The sequence below is a fragment of the Falco punctatus genome (assembly GCF_963210335.1).
Source record: "Falco punctatus genome assembly, chromosome: 3".
Classification (NCBI taxonomy): Eukaryota; Metazoa; Chordata; class Aves; order Falconiformes; family Falconidae; genus Falco; species Falco punctatus.
In genome coordinates, this window is record NC_137582.1 from 28286846 (window position 1) to 28309023 (window position 22178).

At 42.2% G+C, this 22178-nt stretch overlaps 1 protein-coding gene across 4 annotated transcripts in view; it reads right to left on the reverse strand.

Annotated features, from left to right (window-relative positions):
• GRHL2 (grainyhead like transcription factor 2) overlaps positions 1 to 22178 on the reverse strand; it is a 74311-nt gene that overhangs the window by 15871 nt on the left and 36262 nt on the right. For 2 of the 4 annotated variants that reach the window (XM_080378051.1, XM_080378049.1), the window contains exons 9-13: positions 15132 to 15290; positions 9530 to 9617; positions 9303 to 9439; positions 7073 to 7104; positions 5506 to 5600 (exon numbers count right to left, since the gene is read on the reverse strand). In XM_080378051.1, the coding sequence (XP_080234177.1) occupies positions 5506 to 5600; positions 7073 to 7104; positions 9303 to 9439; positions 9530 to 9617; positions 15132 to 15290 (511 nt within the window). Of the gene's footprint in view, positions 1 to 5505; positions 5601 to 7072; positions 7105 to 9302; positions 9443 to 9529; positions 9618 to 15131; positions 15291 to 22178 lie in introns of all 4 variants that reach the window. The other 2 variants (XM_080378050.1, XM_080378052.1) reach the window with 1 other exon arrangement.

The window sequence follows — 22178 nt, forward strand, 5'->3', positions numbered from 1 at the left end:
CAAATTTAATGTGAGGAATCTGTATCTTCCAGAACTTAAACCTTCATTTACTGAAATAAGAGAAGCTAAAAAGCACTGGGGCCCTGTTCCTGGGTCACAGGACAAAACACAAAGCTAGGTCTTCCTAACCCTGTGTCTCAGCTTGCACCTCTCCAGGCTTCATCCAAAAGACTGGGAAAGGACATTTAGAAAAGGCAAGTCTGGTTTGCCTTTAGCTGAGCCTTTAAAATCAATGACAAGGAAAAGGAATAGCTCCTTCTGACATTACCACATGGATGACTGCAAATGGGCCTGGCCAGTCTGAAAATAAACACTGGAAAGAACAAGTCCAAAGTCATTCGAGACTTTACAGGGGAGACATTCATAAGCACAGCTGGTAGGCAGCATTTACCTGTGAGCCCGCTCCTGCTCAGGTACACAAATGCCATTTGTGCTCCTGAAAGTCTCCTCCTTACCCCCTCAGATGTCCTGCCAGGTCTTAGTGGTTCACAGGTGCAGTGCCCTGCCCTCTCTAGCTCTTGTTCTCCCCTCTCTGACTTGTACAGGTTAAAGGAGAAAACTTGCTGTTACATGGCAAAAGCAAAGCAGACAGCTACAAAGCAAACAAACACAAACACTAAAGAAGTGTTTTAGGCGTAATCTCACATGGCTTTTATCGAAGTTGCAGGTTAAATAAGATGTTCCACAATTAATCTGGTTCCCTAAATAAACTGCCCTTTCAAATAGCAGTGCTGCACGTTAGGTACAAAGACACACACAGTGTTAGGTACTTTGTGTCTGTGTGACAAACTACATCAGTAATTATCTTTTTTTTTTTTTTTTTTTTTTGGGGGGGGGGGTGGGGGAGACAGAAAAAGGTATCGGTATCTTTTGAAACTGCTAATTCCTGTGGTCCAAAAGATATCTTCACCAGTAGTTCAATAAATGACTTGCAACCAACTTGAACCAACAGTTCTGGTTTTCGTACAGAAGCAATTACTTGGAAGCTAATTCTCAGGTCAAGACTGTAGTAGGGTACTCAGGCCTATTTGCAGAGAATTGTAGCTTCTTTGCCCAGGTTTTGAAATGATTGAAAAAAGATTTGAAACATAGGCAGATCAGTCCCCTGTCTTGGTCTACAAACCAGACACACTGGACAATGGTGGTCTTTTTTTTAATTCAGAAGTATGAGTCACAAATCTGCTACCACAAGCATGCAGTCACATTCTTTTCACCTACATTCTGGTAATTCTTTGGGACCTGCCTGAAAGTGTCCTTTTAAAGGACTCAGAAGCTGAGATAACTTTGAGTCACAACCTCAATAACTGTTAGAATATAAGAGAACAAAAAAAATCCACATCAGTAGTTAAATTTCAGTGGGTCCAATATGTTTACTTGCATGGGGCAAGCACTCGTTCAAAGTGCTTATTTTGCCTGTACTAACACTTCTATTAATTCAGTAATTCTTTTCTTGTGACTAAAGGGCTGTCCTGTAACTCCTGGCTTTTCAAACACCTGGAACTCTGCCAGCCTTAACAAACGTATTTGAAAGTATTTCAGATTTCAAATACAAACGTATTTGAAATGTATTTCAGATTACAAACGTATCTGAAAGGAGCAAAAAAATCACTTGGTCCAAGGTTAAAGTTGGGGGCACTATACAATCCGAGTGCTGAGCTTTAAATCTCTCCGTTGTGCTTGGCACATCAGGCAACGTTATGCTGAATGAAGGATCCGTTACAAGGATAACGGGGAACTTGAATCACTATTATACACACAGAAGGCCAGGATTAGTAAACATATGGGGGTTTGCTGGTTTTTTCTTTCCCCCAATAGGTGTGACAATCCCAGCTTTTGATTCACAAGGGCACTGACTTCTGGTGACAGTGATGCTTTAAGAAGCCCCTGTCTCACCCCTGCCCTTAATGCTCTGTTACTCCGGCCTGTCTCAATGAATTGTCCTGGATGATGAACTCTCTCAAACAGCAGATGTGAGTGAAAAAACAACCCTTTTTTTCTGAGTCGTTCTTCAGACAGATCAGGTCCCTGCTTCAGCGTACAATGCAGCCCCACAAGCCCTCGTGCTTGCATAACCGCGGAGAGGCGGCCAGCTGGCCCGCAGCAGGAGGCACAGCCAGGGCGGAGGCAAAGGGGCTGCGAATTCTGCATTGGGCTCAGCAGCACTGCCACTGAACGCCAAGCCGTGACCGATGATGTGACACAACTCGTACTTATGCCCTCCGATCCTACTGTCACCATGCTCATGGCATCAAGACGAGCTCACTTTAACAGTACCGACTGCAGTATTTTGGGAGGGGGTGGAATCTTGTACCAGGCAACTTTTATCTGGAAGTTAAAAGATAAATTCAGATTTGCACTAACAGGCCTCAGTTCTTAACCTTCTTACAAGCACTGAAACCAACTGTAGCCCCTAATAGACGTTGCAAAGAATTACAAAAGAGGGGGGTGATAAATTTATCTTTAATTATTTAAGAAACAGCCCTGATTTACAAAATTGCAGAGTGGCAATCTAGCCCTTGTTGAAGGCAAGGGAGGTTGTTGCACCTGGGAGATTTTTGGAAGCCAGGCCACTTAACTGAGGATTTAAGTGTGAACGCAGAACAATGTTAGATACTTCTTTTGAAAGCATTAACAGCTTGGCTTTCCACTGGCAAACCTGCCAAGGCAGAAGACAAGTAACAGACATGTGGCAAAAATGAAAATAAGGTCAGGATGGGACAGCAAGACTTGGGCCACTACAAAGGTCTGAGCCCAGGCATTACCGATGCTCTGACTGACACTCTATGAGCAACGACTTCAGTCTTTGTAAAGTGGTGCCTTGATAGAGATGTGGCACATTTTAGTCAAGGAAAGCAGGCTAGTAGCTGTGACCTGGCTTTTCTTTCCTACATTTGAAGTTTCACTAATTGCCCAGGCACAGATTCTCTAAGTGACAGAGTGAAAGCTGTCCTCCACAGGGATGGATCACAAAACCCTGACTGTTATGAATCCAAAATGTTTCAGGGTAGTTTAACATGACTTTCCTGAGAGACAAAGCTAGACAAAAATATTACTTTCTTCAAGCTGAGAACTACAGGACTGGAAATCTCCCTGATCTGTAACACAGCTGCGGTTTTTATAATTAATGGAAAACTCTCTAAGAAATCTGAAAGGGAAAGTGATTTGAAAACTCTTACTGAGAAGTCAAAACAGGAAAAGGCCACAAGTCTAGCCAAGTAACTAGCTGCACTGCACACTTGATACAGCTTAATGTACTTTACATTTCTGTGCTGGGTACTTGTACCTTGCTTAGAGGTCAAGGAGATGAAAGAATACTCCACAAAGACACAGCTACCTGTGTGAGAATATGAACCTTGTTTTACCGATGCTCTGCAAACCCCTTTAGAACTGTTCTCTTGAAGGTTGCCCCTTAATACTTTTGCATCCACCTGACAATATTACAGTTAGCTCCATCAGGCAGAGGTGAGGCCACACGCCACCACTCCAGTTCTTCAGCTGGACTTGGACCCCTCACTGGGTGCTGCTTACCTGCACTACTCTGATAGTGAACCACCTTGGGATTCCATTGCTTTTAATGCATACTTTCACATATCAGACCTGTTCTCTCTCAGACATTACACCAGTGCCCCATCTATACCTGCTCTCTAGGCATTATTGATTCTACTATACCAAATAAACCTGGGAGGAAAAAAAAGCTTCTAGTATGGCTAAACCGAGGAAAAACAGCAGAACATTTTCATACGCAGTGGCTCCCGTGGCAAAGACAGTACTGTCAAATAAGCAGATTCAGCTGAGCTGCACTCCATCAGCACAGTCCCAGATGCAGGGTTCCTGATGGCAGGAAGTTCACCAGTGCAAAGGCCACGCTGGAAAAGACTTGGCCTCCAGCCAGCGTAAGTCCAAGCTGCAAGAAACACTGAACAGGAAGGGGATGTGAAGAGAGCATCCTCCAGCTTCTCTGGTTCCGTGCTTCTCCTGGATTTAATTACTTAACATAGTTTTGCCACCAGTTGAGAAACATTTTTTTTCTTTCAAATCTTCCCCTTGAAATGGTTGTGAGTCCTTGATGATATTAAAATAACTTACCACAGCAAAGGACAGGAATAATCAAAGCAAACCAATACCTCCTTGCAGACAACTCTCCAGGCTTCCAGCTGGAAAACCCAGGTGAAATTGCAGGAAATGACAGTTCTTTATGTAGCTCTTGTGGCTGTCCCCTTCTGCTTGATGGAGCCCTTGATAATGTGAATTTGGTCAAAGCCTTCAGTCAACCAGATGCAAGTCTGTGGTCACTGCTAACCTCACATAATTAACTGAAGATTTACATAAAAGAAGAATATGTTCACATTTATTCCAGGAAGGTATCAGTCTCCATCCTGTAATCTTTATGCTTCCCCTGGCTCAAGCACACCATCCTACCCAACAGAGAAACTTCGCAAATGGAGGCTCATGGGAAGTTGTTTCTATAAAGCCCAAATGAATCTTACAAATGGTGCAGCTAAGAACAATTGAGCTCACTTCTGTACCTTGGTGCTTTGTTCTGTAACAAACTGATCAGTGAACCTCTAAATATTTGTAAGTTTGAGTTATGTAAGTTGGTCAAACCCCTGGAGTCTCCAATAAACTTACATGATAAAACTCATGTGACTGAAAGAATGGCAAATATTCTGCAAGGTGTCTAACTGTGGCAGTGTAGGAAGTTATCGCCTACAGCACTGCACTGGAAGTGACTGTACACAAAGCAGATTTTGTGGACAAAACCACCATCTGTTCATCCTTACCTTCAGTGCAAAGTTTAACAGCTCTACCTAAACCATTGCTTCAATGCCATTCAACTTGAGTTTCACTGTAGCAGACTGGAAAACAGGAGTTGGTACAGCACACAAAACGCAACTGTAATAATATTCACCCAGGGCAGTAAAAACAATTAAGGGAAACAAGCTCCTAAACAATTCAGGTCTGCTGAAAGATGTCTCTTCACGCCTTATATTTTTAATTGGTTAGGAGATTGCTGAGATTTTATTCAGGCTAATCTAAGTCTGCAGTCAGGAAGAGCTTGCCTGTTTAAGTCTCTGTATTTGACCCAGTGCATCTTGCATACTTGCTTGTGATCCCAGCCAGAACAGAAAAGATGAGCAAAAGCTAAAAATAGACAACCACAGATTTGCTACTGGAACATTTATGAACTATGTAGCCTGGCCAAGGATCAAGAAACTTTCTAGCTTTTTTTACATTTTATATACACTTATGTCCTGATCCCTTCTTGAGACAGCATAGTTCTCTTTTTTGTCCTTTTTTTTTTTCCCTTTTCTGCTCTTAAGTCATTACTAGCATTTGTTAAAATGCCTCCTTGTATACGCGCCAGTGTAATGATCTCTTCTCCCATCCACCCCGTGTTTGCAGTAGCATCGAACAACGGACTCGGTCCAAGCCACACCAGCCCTTCCCAGCTTGAGGGCACAAGTCCCACAGTATTATTTTTAACTGCTAAGAATTGACTGTTACCTCTTTTTAGGCCTTCTTCTTTCATTTGTTTCAAAGGAGATGGACCAAACTCCTCCTCCACAGGCCGGAACATCCTTTTGACCAGGACACTGCTACTAGAAAACACACAACAGGGACTGTGTCACAGTAAAACTGGGCTCGCAGCAGGAGAGGAGACAACAGCAGCAGTCATGACTCACTTTGGCAAAAACCCCACTATCTACTCAAGTATCACAGACCAGAAACTGCAAGGATTTAGCTTTTGATGCTTATCTGAACTCTCCAGGCCTCTCAAATTGCCCAGACTGACTGGCTGGGACAGGTGACAGGAAAATAGCTCCAACGTTACATACTATTTTGAAAACCCCAAAGGCCTTTAACTGTTTAAATATTGAGGAAAGGGGGTTGGGTTGGAAGAAACAGCTAAATAAGGAGCTGAACCCACTTTTACACATTGATTCACCTCCTCTTTGGGGTCATGGAGACAGCCTCAGGAAACACGGGCAATATTTCTAAAATCAGAGACCGTACAAGTCAGCAAGCTCAAAAGGAGTAGCACGTTGGGCCAAATCCAGCCCAAAGCTGCAGCACGCTTCGCTGGAGAAGCCAAGGGCTGAAGGCACTAGGGCTACCTCCCCCCTCGGTGTAGCTCTGGCAGGACTCGTGACTCCTTTCAGTCTTGGAGGACTGAAGCCAATGTGTTTGGTGCAATAAACCCCTTCGCTTCTCAAATTCCACTGTGAGCCTTATGAAGAACATTAGCTTCATAAAAGAAACAAAAAGGGCCTCATGTTTTCAAGTCAATGTTAGCTGCAGGTACCCAGCCATTCCCTACCACTGGCCACTTTTTGCAGGCTTACATGAGTGCTGTTGTCTTACGCCGAAGCCTCAGATCTGAGGGTGCTCACTTGGGATTCAAGCAACATACACAAGTATGGGGCTTGCACACGTTGCAGTTAGTACTGGCTGAACTTCAGCCACGCATATTTAAGTCCTTATTTCAGGACATCTCTAAATCTTCTAGGGACATTCTGCAATTCTTCCAATCCCTCCAAAGCGAGACAGGGGTGCTCCCATTTCCAACCTTCCCCCTTCCCAGGATCTCCCATCCTCTTTCTGCATTTCTGGTGCTTTGGCATTCTCTCTGCAGTCCCTGTATTCATCACATCCACACATGCACTGCTGAACAGCTTTCAGGCATGCAGTGAAGTTCAGTGCTTCATTAAAAAAATCCTGTTTTTTAAATTATTTGAGAACTCTTCTATGTATAAAAGGCACTTTATTATCAAATATGTGGTCCTGTCCCTGTATCGAACCTTATGGCTCTTTGAACTGTTTTGCTTGAAAATGTAATAAAAAACAGATAGGAAAAGTAGCCAATTCATGTGAAGGAAAAGAAAGTTACCCTAAAATAAACCTCCCTCTACCAGTTCCACATATTATATACACATAACGCTACTGTTAACCATGGGAGAACACGAGGGAAGGGGGGAAAAGGGGATCAGTTTATCTGATTCCGTGTTTTGCGCCTGCTTTCTATAAATTTGAACTGCTAACTACAAAGCTTGTGAAACAATAAATGTCTTACCCTTCTCTCTCATCATCTGTATTATAGTAAACCTAGAAGGGTGGAAAAAGATGAATTATTCCCAAAACTCAGACACCTGCTTAACAGAATAACTTCAAAAGGGAAAAGAGACAACAAGTGGTTTGCAGTTTTTCATATGTTAAGAATCCTTCACCTTCTATAAAACACAAACATCTCTAGTTCTAATTGTGATCTGGAAAAGGTGTGGCTTAGAAAAACTGCTGTTGAATACCACCTAGTAGAAATGTATCAAAGCATTTTGGCAGACACTGCCCTCTCCCCCAGTTTACATAATTTTCCCCGATTATTTTATAATCCTCTAAATCAGATCACTACTAGACTAAATTACCCCTAATACGATTTAAGACACAACACTCACAAGCTTTTGTATGTACTTAATACTGCCTGAAAATCTAACCAAACTATCAAGACCAGCGTTAAACTACAGGCCTAATGGAAATACAAATACTACTAGTACAGGTGAACTTTTTTGCACAGGCTGTGGGCAGAAACTCAAGCCCGGACCATTGTTTTGTGTAAGTCAGTACAGCCCACATCACTGGGACCAAATTTACAACAGCAGCAAGCATGGCTGACAGTAGCAGCAGAGATATAAAATCACAGTCTGTTGTCAAAGGCTTTACAGGACAGTCAGCCAAATTCCTCATGATGTGCCTGCACTGCAGGTCAGCACCAACAAGTGTACCATCACCGCAGCTGCTGAGTTACTGTGCAAGCGTGGGGCGAAGGCAGGGCACCAGAGCCCTGTGGTCTGCTGGGGCAGAGCAAGGCATCTCAGGCAGGTTTCCAGCACTTGTGCTGGCAAGACTCAGAGCACACTCAGCTCTCGCTGAGAGCCTTCACTTCTGAACCTGTACAATGAAAACACCTCAGAGCTCTGTGTGTGCAAAGCTGAGGTCTGTAACTCATTCTATGACCAGGACTTGAAAGTGTCCTTCACTTTCCTAATGAAACATTCAAAAATAATAAATTCTTGTCATAATAAATAATTCTTATATTAAGTAATTCACAAAACAATTGGAAAGTTTAGGATAGCAAGAATGCCAATACTGCAACCTATAAAGCAGCAAAGGACAGGGCTGAACGTTGCCTATGAGCTAGCAAACTGGGGTATCTTCCAGTTAGTTTAGAAAATTACTTATAGCATTACACATACTAAGGAATGCTTCCACCTTCTCCTGTTTTGAGACAAATCCACATTCTGGTTTTGAAAGCCATGAGGACAGAAGGTACCCAGCATTGATATGTGAGTGGGTGTCTTTCCAGTTTTGGAGAGTAAGTCAGTGACAGCTGCGATTGCAATGTCTGTGCTCTTTGTGCTTTGCTCTACCACAATTCTCACTGCTTTAAAATAAATGACAGTTCCAACACTTAGTGTCACTTAATCTTCATTATTTTAATATTTTGCAGCAAGGTGCATAAAAAATTTCCCCATTTACTATTTGTCTTTATAAAGACATACATAAAGTTTTCATTCTGCTCCCTGAGATGTTAATAAATAACAGATTTATATTCCAGAAACTGTCACAGCTAACCCTCCAATTCAGGTTTGCGATTTCCCAGCAAGCAATAAAGTATGTCTTAAAAAAGAGCAAAGAATTCCTCACATTTACTAGCAGTTATGATTTCCAATATTGAATACTAACATTAGCATGATAGATTTTTACTTTATAGAGTGAAAAAATTTTCTTCCAACGAATTTCCAGATCTCTAGGTGATGCCAACAGAAAATGGGCAGTGGTGTCTAGAGAGCCTACTCCTGACCTTCCACGTGTAAGAGCTTGGTCTTCGTTTTCATTTTTCACAGGGAGGGGGATCTCTGCTACCACAAGGTGGCACTTCATTTCATCAAGCCAAATAGCGCATTCAAAACCAGATTCTTTCAGCCATAAACCAACCTTCCCATTTCAAAATTTTTTTACTATTTGTTCCACTCTTTCTTCCTAGCAAAAGAATGGCAAAACCATAACAAACACAAATTAGTTAGACGTTAATGAAGCATAAACTCCTTCTTCACACCCAGAACTCGGTAAGGCACTTGTCTCTTGAAAGGCGTTTTTTTAAATGACTCACCAAGAGCTGCGTTTACCAAAATGAGAGCTGAAACAAACAACTCCAGGAACAGTGATTTATTTTCCCAAGACCTGCCTCGCAGCACAGGCAGTCAGAGGGCAGGTGGGCACCAGCTTGTCTCATTATCATGTCCTACCTGTCCAGTCCTTTGTAAGTTTCCAAAGTGAACATCCGGTATGAAGAGAACCGGCTGGGAATCCAGGTCAGCCATTGTTTTGAAGAAGGTGATATCGCTCTTTTTTTGCAGGGGGAGTGCACTTAACTTCCCTTCAGCTGCTAGGAGGATCACAAAGCAACATGGTTTTGAGAGGAGGCATCTTAAGTGTGACTTAGCCCCAAACCAGATAGGCCTGTCTTACTTACAGTTATTACACGAGGCTTGGGATGCCTGGCCTTTGCCTTTCTTTCTGTTCTGCTTCCTCTCTTCATCTCGGATTTTCCTTTCTGCTCCCTGATGCAAAAAAGACAACCCACAGATATCATCCAAAAAGCAAGCACTGTGAGCATTGCACCCTCCGATGCCTGAACTGCAGTGATGGACACATCAGTAATGCTGAACAGAGACTGGTTATCCCCTAACAGGTAAATCTGTCCAGATTGTTAGGAATGTGCCAACTTTGGAATGATCACCCATGCATGCCTGAAACTCATGCTGGCACATCCAGCAGCCCCCAGGACAGGAGACAGCAAGAGGAACACATCCACATGCTGGTTTGGAGGAGACAGGATGGACGGCTCAGGCAGTGCGCAGTCTGTAGCAGGGCTGTTGCCACCACCGCTTGCACAAAGAGCATCCTAAGCCCAGTGCCTTTGCGATGGATGGAGTGCCCAGGCCAAATACTTTGCATATGTACTGACGTAAAACACCTGCAGGATTGCTGTTGTCTTAGATCATGTCTGTACGAAGCTTTTCTCTAAACTCTCCTCCACCCACCTCGTCTGGGGGTGGCATTGCTCCACTGTGGCCAGCTTTGTAGAGGCCTTTGAGATTTGCCAGTGCAAGAAGGCTACGCTGACAGTTTGCCAACAGTGCAAGGGGTCTTACAGACAAATACAGGCATTTCAAACAGGCAGAAGCCCTCCAGAAACTGGAAAGCGATGTAGCACTGCCCTATTAGGCCCCAGGAACTCCTGGGAAGTTACAGGCTTCTGTTATGTAAATACACTCTCAACAAGTTTAGAAAATAAAACTTGTTATTGACATAAAAAGCAGCAACACCTCCTTTGAAGTTCTCCTAATTTACTTTATAAATATGAATAGTCATGTTGTGATGGGTATTAAAGTTCCATATGCTCCCAGACAGTCAGCATGCAAAATTAAACATTTTTCCAAATTAAAATTAGAAGTGCCTTTAAAAGAAAGGGGGGAGGGAGGTAAGGAAAGTCAAAAATATCCATTCAAGATGGCAAAATTCACACATGAGCCAATGAACCAAGCTTGAAAAGAATACAAAGAAAGATGTACTCCTGGCTGTAACCCATCAATAGACTTCCAGAGGTTGAAAGAGGTGGAGGAAGAACCAGCTCTCTAAAAAACCTGAAGGTGTTTAACAGAAACATTGCTTCCAGACCCAGGTCCCAATCCAGTTGTCACTGACCTCAACCACAGAAGCCAAGGGATTCAGAGTCACGCCCTTATCAAAATTGTTTCTAGTTCTACATTTGTATCTTTAAAGGCCTTTGGCAGAAAGGAGCAAAAATACAGCTCACGGCCACTGTCCTGCAGAAGGCACATCCCTAAGAGCCCTGTGCTGCACAAAGTAGCTCTGCCAGGCAGCCACAGCCCTACCTACTGCTGGCTGCTGCCGCTCTGCTGCTTGCCGGTAGCAGGATGAACCATGAAAGTAATTTCATGCACAGCAGCAAGCATGAGCTTCCTCTTGGGAAAGCAGAAACTGAGGAGGAGTCAGCCTTTAACACGCAATAAAGAATGTATGTTTTACTGATTTTTCTTGGTAAAGCTTCACAGCTTTGTCTTCATTCATTCAAGGCAAGACACCCCAAAGTCCTCTGGGATGCAGGGAATCTCTGAGCAGGGCAGCCATTCCCACCCACCAGTGCTTATTTGTGCCACAGCCACTTTACAATCAGCAGCCGCAATACCCACAAAATTACCTACCAGCCCTTCTGAGCTAGGAACATCCCACGTGGCACAGTGCAGGGGCCAGCCAAGCCTACATGATGTATGTCATTGTTGTAGGACCATAATAATTTTTTGCATACCAGAGCATTTCTGTCAGACAGTTTTCACAGCTGAGCCATCTGATGCATACCTAATCAATCAGAGTTTGCATATCTCCTTAGGCAGAAGAAGAAATAAGCCTCTCATAGGGGACTATAAATTAGGCTCTGACCCTTCAAATAATTTAATGAGTTTTTCATTTTTTCATTGATGTCCGTACTTTGTATAAATGCAACAAGTACTTCTGCTACTAACGATTAGCAAAACACAGCCCATGAATTTCAGCTGATCCAAAATATTTTTTTTCCATGTCTTCAACTCATTTAATCTTATGTCTTGCATTCCAGCTCCAACCTAGCAAAACCCTTACTATTGTAAGGACCACTCCCTTCACCGTTATGCAGCTCATGTGCACACCTGTTTCTAGCTCAAGGCTGAAGCGTTCCACATAGGGCAGGACAGGCCCATAGACTTCAGCCGCCTTCTATCTAAAGCTGAAGATTAATAGGTAATTAGAGTTGCTCAATACCCTATGATAATCTATTTTCTCTATGATGATCCATACTGAAGACAAGAAGGCAGGAACTGCATGTATTCCAAACAACATGAAGTTTTTCAGAGTAAAGAGAACTGGATTGATTTGTTTGATTTTGGAGCAATGTTATGGTATCTGCCAAGTCAAATGCTTCTGCTTCTTTTCAGCAAAGCTAATCACATATAGAAAATTAAAATATCTCTGAATCCCCAGTTCCTTCACACTCAGTGGCTAAAGCATCTTGCAATATATAAATATAAATAGGCCTGGTGGCAAGTTTCCCTGACAACCTACTTAAGGAATAAAAATTATATTCTCTTATCATAATGCAGCATCAGTGATCTGCACATGATAAAAAAGACTGCAAGGGCAGAGAGAATTAGCACTGAGAAAACAAGATGTGCACTTTAACAGTTGCTTTGAAGATTACCTACTGGAAAATACACATGGACAAAAGATTGGAGAAAGAACAGGGAGCAAGCACACAATTACAACCTTTGCAGCCTTTATCCCCATACATTTATGTCACAAAGCACACACTGGATCTGAGCTGGTGTTCCTCTCTAGTTTATATGTAAATTAATACTAAATTGAAGCAACTGCCTGAGTAAATACTAAAATATATATAATATATACAACTTAGCTAAAAGCAGTTTTAGTTCTTCAGGGATACTATTTCCACAGCAGCTATACTGTGTTTCAGCTAGAGGACACTAATTTATCGGCAAATGTTTTTCTTAAAAACTGGACACATCTACCTGTGATTTATCTAAGTTGATATCGGCTAAAAAGGCACAATCACTGCAGAAAAAAATGTTTGTAAGAACACTGTCAGGCACAGAAACACTTTTTCTTCCACATTTCAAACGAAGATACATTTCAGTACTTAGGCAGGAGGAATTCACTTTGCAGTTCTCCTGATCCAGACAATTGTAATAAATCAGACACTTCAGACACTTTTCTCATCAGCTTCTCTTTGGGGTTGTCAGGCTGGGACATAACGGTACACTTTTAAAAGGTGTTACAAATATAATAGGCTTGCTGTTTTTTTAAAACGACCCCATAACACATCTTTAATTGAACATGACAAAGACGTGGGCAATTAACTGTCTCAGCTTCATGGTCTTTCCCACATGGGCAGCAAACCCTGTCTTTGTCACCAGTGCGAGTCGTGAAGAGAAACTGAGCCAGGACCCTCCATCTAGCACCACCTCAACCAGCACCAGAGTGTTCTTCTGGCATCTTGGAAAGATGTGGGTACGCAGCCTCACCAGTTACCTGCCTCTGAGTGCAATGCATTCTCCCAGTGCCACCAGCAAGTGGAAAATCTCCAACCATTTATTTACTTACAAAAGAACCATGACAAACAGATGCTGGTAAAGATGCAGCAGTGCTAAGCAAGGGGCAAGCAGGCCTCTGTCTCTTTCCAAGTGCTAATTAGCACAAACTGTCATGTGAATTGACCTCAATAATTTTCATTCATTCAAGTAATTTTCAGCCCTGAATTAAGTTAAAAAGCTCTGTGTACGTGTATGTAGATATACATTTATATTATACAGATACATATCCCATTATTGATACCCTTGAGCCCTCCAGCTGCCATTTTCAATATAGTTTTGAAGTGCATAATGCTTTAACTATCCCTGTGATCTTTTCTTCTACTTTGAGACAGTTTTGATTAAAAGATTCAGCATTCATTTCCTGCTTTCTAGTCTGGATATTTGAAGTACCAATTAAGCCAATAGATGCAATGAACATGTATTATTCAAAATATCCACCAGTTTTGTCTACAGGTCACCCTTGATGACTTTGTGCTCTGAATTTCCTTCCTTTTTTTCCTTTTTTCTAATTGCTTTTCAAAACTAGGTAGATGAACACGACTTGTACTTTGATATTTAATGAGCTTTTAACATCCAGCTGTAGCTTGAAATCTCTAAATATTTGACATTCAAAGTTACCGTTAAAAGCCTAACATTTTGACTGCAAGAAGACCTCAGTGCATACATTTACATTCATTACTTTCAAAGTTTTTGCTCCACTAACACAACTGACTTATTAGCCCTCAAGATCCTGTTGTCAAGACAGCAACAAGGGAACAAACTGAAAAAGAGGAAGGAGCAGCAGCATGGAGACCTGGAACAGTTGAACTCTTACCCTTTCCATTAAAAAGTTAATGCTACGCATTGCCTGGGGCATGGCCTTTTGCCTTTCTATTACCACCTGTAAGACTGCAAGACTAATTTGGATAAATTTCCGAGTCACTTAAATAGATGTAGGCTCCTGAATCCCTGAACCTTGACTAGAATCCAGTCATCAGCTCCCCCCCGGAAGATCTTTCCCAGCTGGGACAAAGTCATTGGCTGTCAGGTGTTAAGCACAACTCAAACATGGTCATGCTCACATCTAAGAATCATCACTGACACAACATTTCTGAGCAACTCTTTCCACTGGGTAATATATACAGCTGACCATGACACTGTCAGACTCATTAAGACATGATCTATGTTTTGGTGGTGAAAAATCTTACCAGTTACCACAAAGGAGTAGGGAAACGCTTTGTAAAAGAACAACATTTTGCAAAAGAGGGAATGAACACCAAAAAAAAAAAAAGTTACTGAACTACAAAATGAAAATGGCTAACATATTTTTGCAGTTTACTTTTAACAAGAAAATCCAAGCAACATAAAAATCTCACTGAAGTTTCCAAAAGCACCGTTTGGAATCAAGCGGGGAGGGAAAAACTATCAGCTGTATTGTTAGGACTCGGTGTTTTCTACTGTATCGTAAGAGAGCTTAGCAGGCCTTTACTGAAAGGTGCATTTCTCTGCCAGAGACCTCTCCACAAAGCTCACACATTACCCCATCCTGGCTGTTAAAGCCAGAAGGGATAACATCATCAGATTGGCACTTGCATGAGCCTATGGTCAGCACTGACCTTCCAAGTAGGGATCTTCATGTTTGTAATTTCTATGACTTTTTTGATATTCCTGTATCATGATCTCTAACATGCTGTCCTTAAGCAGTCCAACTACTGCTCACAAGCTAAGGAATCAAGGCCAAAAAAGGCTGCAAAGCAGTAAAATAATTACACGATAATCTGTTAATATATGATATAGCTGGTCCAAATTCTACCACAAAATACAATTTTTAGGGAAAGAAAAAACACTTAATTAGGTCTAAAATACACCAATAATAAACTGTCTAACAAGGTTACTACTCTATCCATGGTAACTATGCTTTCCACTTACCTTGTCACAAAAAACCTTGATCTGGCAGTAGGCTCGGTGGATGGGTTTGTTGCTGCGGTTGTTGTAGCTGTAGGTATCAATCTGAATCATCAAAGGAAGCCCTTTCACTCCTTTTTGTGAGGAGAAGTCTGTGCTCAAGCAATTCACTGTGATGAAAATCTGTGTGCCAGAGAGATTACTTTAAAAATGTGGTGCAAAAAACTATTAAGCTTCCAGAAATACATGACCACAAATGGGAAAATAAAAGCAGATGCCCACTCACCCACCGTGAAAAAAAAAGTAAAAAGTTTGTGTTTCAGGTGGAAATTTATACATTTGTACATTCCATACACTCTGGGAATTTATACATTTATTCTCCACTTCTATCCTAAGTCCAGCAAAGATGCGGCCCACACTGGGAAGAAGGACAAGTTTTTAAAGCATGTATTGGTGCTTCAGTTTGGCTCAGGAGCTCACATTTGAGGTGAATCGTTGGATTGTCCCAACTTACCGTGCTTTGGTTCACACCAGAGAGCTCGGAGTGCATGAGGTGGATTATTTTTGGAAAAGCCAGACCAGAAGATGTATCCTAGGGGCACAACTCACATACTACAGCTGCTAATGGTTGCTCCGTCCATGGGAGCTGACTAAAGATAATCTGAGATAAAACCTAAAATGTGCCTCGTGGGTGTCAGGTCTTTAGTCCTGACTTGTTTCACACTACAAACCTGCTCTGTATGTTCACATTATTTGTTAATATAGGCATAGCAAGATCATCTTGCATTGTCCTTTCCAGTTGTCTTTTGGTCTGGCTCATTCTTCTGACAGCTCACAATTTAAATTCAGTGTGGCCAAAGACAAGTCCTACTCTTTTTTATTTTACAAATTCTTTTCACATTCTCACCAGCAGTACCCCTTCATTCCACCCCATCAAGAGATACCCCAGATCTTCCCTTCACCATCTTAGTTCAATTTCAAAAATGCATTTCACCCTGTCTTTCAAACTGGGAAGGAGTTTCTCGAACATTTATAAAAATATTCCCTACCTCTTCTCAAAAGTCCCCTTTGCGATGTAGCATCCATGCAACCTGACATTGCCCTCAGTTTCCAGCACGCACACACAGCCCGCCTGCCTTTACTTCAGAAAACCATCTTTATGCTCTCCTTCCATACCCACTTACATCTGTTGATAGCCACTAGTCATCTCCTGCCCTCTCATCTCCATCTGTACCATGGGACAAGCTGTGTCTCATCTGCCACGGGTTTGTAAAGGACCTGGGAGAAAGGTCTCCCCAGGACTATTCTGATGCGGAGCAAGCATTGTGAACTGAAATATCACTGATAGCATTCAGTTAGGGCAGCGTGCCTGAAACTTGAGAGATGAAACTGGATTACAAATGCAATTACTCCTCCCAGTGAGGAATATGTGCATGACATAGTAATTTGGGGCAATTACGAATTAGCCAGATTCTACTTTTTACTTTTCCTCACTTAAAAAAAAAAAAACAAAAACAACCAACCAAACCCCAAAACTGTGAGCTAAGGAAAAGGTTAGAGAAACCATCAGTACATTATTTCCTGAACCATGAGGATGTGAAACCTGCTCCAGCAGAACAAGCACACTCGGGAAGAGATCCCAAGCGGACCTCATGAAGAGATCCCAAGCGGACCTCATGAAGAGATCCCAAGCGGACCTCGTGCACACCTGCCGGGCAGGGCAGAGGCCAACAGCCCTTGGGGTCTGGGAGCATTCGGGAAGGGAGAGCACGAATGACACAGTTCTGAGTGACCAGAATGCAGCATCCTTAGGAGAAATGCTGCTGAGAATAAAGAAGGGCTCCGGCAAGGCTGTGGGGGGGTACTTTAATGGCAGAAGTTAACATTACGGTCGGGTTTTTTTTTACGAGGGAGCCAGAGTCGCTTGTTTGCCTGACTGAGCTAATGGCCCCTCTGCATTTCTGCTCCTGATTGTATCGCTGAGCTGCATTTACAAATGAAATAGTTGAACTTTAACTGCGGGGAGAGGAGGGAGGGAGGGGAAGGGCCCTAGGTGAAACTGATTTTGAAGCTGATAGTGTTATTTCTGTTTCAAATTACAACCTGGTCTCCAGCTCCAAAGGTAAGCCTGGATACCCGTGCACATGCCTTTGAAATGTGACGGCCTGAATTTCCATGTGCCTTCAGACTCCTTTACAGTGTCAGGGCAGTACCTTAAAGTGTGTGTGAACACAGAGCAGTGGAATGAGGTCTGGCATCAAACAGAATCTGGACTTGCTATATTTTAGCCCATACTTCTGCACTGGGATTTTCCAAACTGCACGTTAAAATGTTGAGGGTTGGACATGCAGGCTTTGCACCTACCCAGCAGTTTGTGCATCTACCACCTCTGCTGCACACTCAGCTGAGAAGCAAAAAAAGATCTTGTCCCACCTTAATCAACTACATACACTGTGTGTGATCTCTGCTGCTGCCTGCAGAAACAGAGTAGAGTAGGAGCGGCTGGGGAAGACAGACTTTATCATTTCAAGAGTCCCCATACAGCAACAACAGATTATTCAGCATGAATAATAGATTGATGCTGTAAGATTCAATATCCTGCCCTGACACTGTAATACATCAGGATCTCTCAGAGGAGCAATGACTGTATGTTCATGCACATAAAGTGTACTACTTTCTGTCATATAATTTGCACCTCGCCAGATATACAGATGGATTTGAATCAGCACAGATGACTTATTTTTTGGGAAAATCTTGTCTCCACACAATCTTCTATTAGCTTTCCTGTAAAGCACAACACTGACTTTGGATTTGAAAAACATGGGGAGTGCAGAGAGGAGGGGAAGAGGGCATCAGTTCTGCTACTTGAGTTGATTTTAGGAGTTTTTTTCTCCACTTGACTGAAGATCTGCAGCAGTTTTAACACCACGGTGCAGCAGGCTGCTGTGGTGAACAGGACCTGGGGAACCTTCTGGACAGTCGCCTTGCCTCTGCCCTTGCTCTGACCAGAAACCTTCACCTCCCCAGAGCAGTGGCCGAGGAATGCTGCCTGCTCTGAGCAGCAGTGATTTTGTCTGCCTGTCCAAGCACTGCCTGCTTTGCCCTTTACAACCCTCATCTTTCCCTCCTTTACAGCTCCTGTACATAATGCAGGTACTCCCACTCTCAGTGAGGCAAGGAGCAAAACAACTCCATGGGGAGCCATGAAAACATGAAATCCGGCTCTGCCTCTCTTGGAAGACACACAGGTTTAAGAACCTCCTTGCACTGGTCTCTTCCATAGTAGAGTTACATGGTTAGAAAATGTAGAGTTCAGTAGAAATGACAGTAGCAGGAGTGGAAATCACTGCTTTTTTTTCCCCAGGGCGCTGTCTACACTTGACTTAGAACTAATTTAATGGATGTGACTATGGCTGTACCTGAATTAATTTACAAACGTTTTTTTTTCCCTGTGCAAACTGGATTTTAGCAATGTTTTGCTATCAGGAACACATTTGGGTTGCCGTTACAGTGATGTCTTTTTTTTTTTTTTTTAATGCCAGCATCTCTTAGATTATAGCAACTAATGACAGAGTTGCACCATCTAGACTCCAGCTCAAGCATGCCACTGGCAATGAAAAACTTACTTGGAGAAGCATTTGGTGCCTAAGAAAGCTTCAAAAGTGGCCTAAGATAACGACAACTCTTCTGTATGTTATAAAGCATGTCTAAAAAAAGCACTCTGTTTCAGGGAAGGCGTTCCTCCACAGTGTAGCTGTTATTATGTGAATTACTGACTGTTTGTTAAATACTGCAGCATAATTAGCGATGTACAAGACACAAACACAGTAAGTAACCTGCCTTAAGAGAAAGCAAGGTTCAGAAATCCATTTCCCCTTTTATCATTTCATCCAGCCAACATGACTCCTGCCGCAGTCTCTCAACTTCTTCACTTTAAACATCTACAGTTATGAAACTTCTAATATAAGCCTTTTATTACTATTTACATTTCTGGCTCACATCATCTCCGAAGGAGCCAAGGACAGAAAAGAGGGAAAAGTGCATTATAGCACAAGATCACAAACTTACAGTGATTTCTCTACTGAATACTGGCAATACATAGAATCAACGTATGCCTGGGTGACAGGTCTTTACAAAACTCTGTTTTAGAAGGGTTCATCCCTCCAGACTGTAACAACAAAGAGTTAAATGACTTGTCTCTCAAATGACTAACATGAATCCCATCATCCCTCATACACACAAAAAGTGTGGTTTTACAGTTTCTCCTGCCAGCCGTTAACTTATAAATCCCATACAAAGGTAGGACCTTTGTTTTATTTCAATACAAATGTCTCCAGCAAATGTTTACACTGCTCTTTTGAAGCTTCCTCAACCCACACCACACCCCAGCAACTACATAAAAATGCCATTTACCTTGAATCCCAGACACATACTTACCAAGCCACTTGTATACACTGAAATTTCAACATTATTTGCTACCACAGGTCAACTCTTCTTTGATATATACCTGTCTGTGTGCATGCCTGGCATATATACATACATACATACGCACACTTGCACACACACACACACATAGGGTGTATTAAAGCAGCTGCCAAGTCTAATCCTACATAATTTCTGGTAATAACTCCCCAAAATTAAGTATCTTTTCCTCCAACCTTTAAATTTAAAAGAGTAGAGAAAACGTTAATTTCCTCCCTAATTAAAGGAAATGTGGTGTAACTTAGGAAGGAAATTAATAATTATGAGCAAAAAATTCTTCTACTAGCCAAAACCTGTCCTAAGTATCACTAGTGATGTTAAAGAAATATGGATTGTCACAATACAAACCACTGCTAGAGGCTGCGCTGCTCTGTAAGCTTGATTTTACAGTTGTGCCCACCGGAATCATAACTCACTTCAGCCCACAGTACCCAAGAACCTAATCCTGCAAATCACTCACTCATTGAAAACAGCTTATTACTGTATGGGCTATGCCAAAACTCATTAAATAACTGGAAAGGTTCCCAGAGGCTTCAGCATGCTTTGGATTAAAGATCTACATTTCAGTTAAATATAGCAGGACAATGATTGCATGCAAGTATACACAACAACTGCACAGCACACAACTACTGTACACACCAAAAAGCATGTGCCAGCACCTGCCTGAATAACATATCTGCCAACGTGTTTGTTTACCCCATGTCCAAGTTGCAGTGCTTAGCAGAAATCAGTAATTTCTTGGTATCACTGAAAAGTAATATTTGACTGCTTTAAGGTGACATTTTTCACTTAAGTCACACCTTTGAATTTAAGGTTAAAAAGTACTTTCCATAAAAATGTAAAATTAATGTATTGTTTTAGAAGCAACATCATCCTAACCATTTTAAATTAGCGAAGTATTAATCAGAGAGAAGACTTCTCTCAAAGAGTTGGCATGATCTATGACAAAGATATTCTCCTTTGACCAGGAGAGTTCTGGTTCTTAATTATCTTTCTTGCAAACTAACTTCTGTCAGCAATGAGACTGCAAGCAGGCAGATTATGTCTATCAAAACTGAAACTGAGCCCTCTGTCCAAAAGCCTCCAGTGGAACTTCGTCAACTAGCCAGATGCTGCAGCAAAATCTTCTGTAGGGCAACAGCAAGGCAACTAACTACCTTCTAGCATAACAAAAAAGACTTTTAAAAGATGGTTAAAAAGTCAGCCAGTTCTGGTTAATTTTTATTTGCTTCCTCACCTTTTTTTAAAAGAACTCCCTTAAAAATACCAAACATAGCACCAAGGTTCAACAAAAGGGAGCTAACAAATCACCTTGCCCATAAACGTTGCGTATTTATACACAGAAGTAAATATGGGAGTGAAACAAAGATGGACTCTTCACTTCCTACCTCTGCTTCCTTATTGCACAATTATCTTTGTCTCAAGGAAGTATAAGGAAGAGTTTGACATGGGTGTAGACCATTCCCCTCATTTCTCTGTGTCCTGCTCTGAACCACAAGCCCCACGGTGACCTCTAGACAATGGTCCCAGCAGAAAAGGATGTTGCTTTAGGAAAAGGTAAGGATGTGCAAGGGGACTGCTGCTGTTGAGCAAATACATCAGAGAAAATGCTAACAGAGTGGTGTTTCTGACTTTGGTGCTGTTCCCTTAGTCTATGGAAAGCAATGGTGATATTATTCCACAGCTCAACACATGCAGCACAAGATTCTCTCTTCCACTGACTTGCTCTGCCAAGCAGCAGTCAGAAGACAAGGGATCGAGAGCATAGAGCTGGAGCCCGCACCCCAGTTCCCTTCACATTACTGAGGCAACAGAGGTGTCTGCCTGTACTCTCTGAATGCCTGTTTCTTCCACATAAGATCCGACTGAGATGCTGCCTTACAAACCCTTAGCAGGCTCACTGTTAGCAAGCAGATTCTGGCTGTCACACCCGAGCTGTTATTATACCCTCATCCAGAAGGGCTTCCAGGAGGAGGGTACTGCTCTGCTTGTGTGTGGGAGGAGAAATCTGGCTTTAAATCAGCTGTCCTCCAGGTGGAGTAGGAAAGTGAGAAATCTGATGGTCCACATCAGTTTTCCTAGATGCAGGATTTAGTCTCCCAGGAGAGACAGGGATATTCGGTTAAGTGACCAAAAGGCTAGGTGATTTCTGCTTGTGTTTGATTTTTCAAGATCACTCCCCTGTGCACTTCCAACAACTGGTCTGTTTCCTTTATTTCTTCCTGGGCCAGTAAAGCGCTTCATCACATCTCAAAGGCCCTGGAAAGAACCACTCTGTGCTGCTTTTGTGTGACTTGGAAGAGAAAGGTCTTTGTGTCTGTGAAGTTAAGTTTTAATCTTGAAATTGTTGTGAAAAGGGAAAACAACACTGAGCAGAAACAATGGAGCCAGTTGAAAGTTCATCGTTCAAAAAGCTTAAGAAAAGAGAGTCTGTAATCAGGCCTTGAAATTCTTCCTCTCTTTTGGATGAGGTAATTGCTGGAGAAAAAATAGCCTTCAGTGACGTACCTCCGAGTCCACAGTTTTCAAACACCGCAGGGGCATCCTATGGGAATCCCCAGACTCAGCACAACTGGTTATTTATAAAGA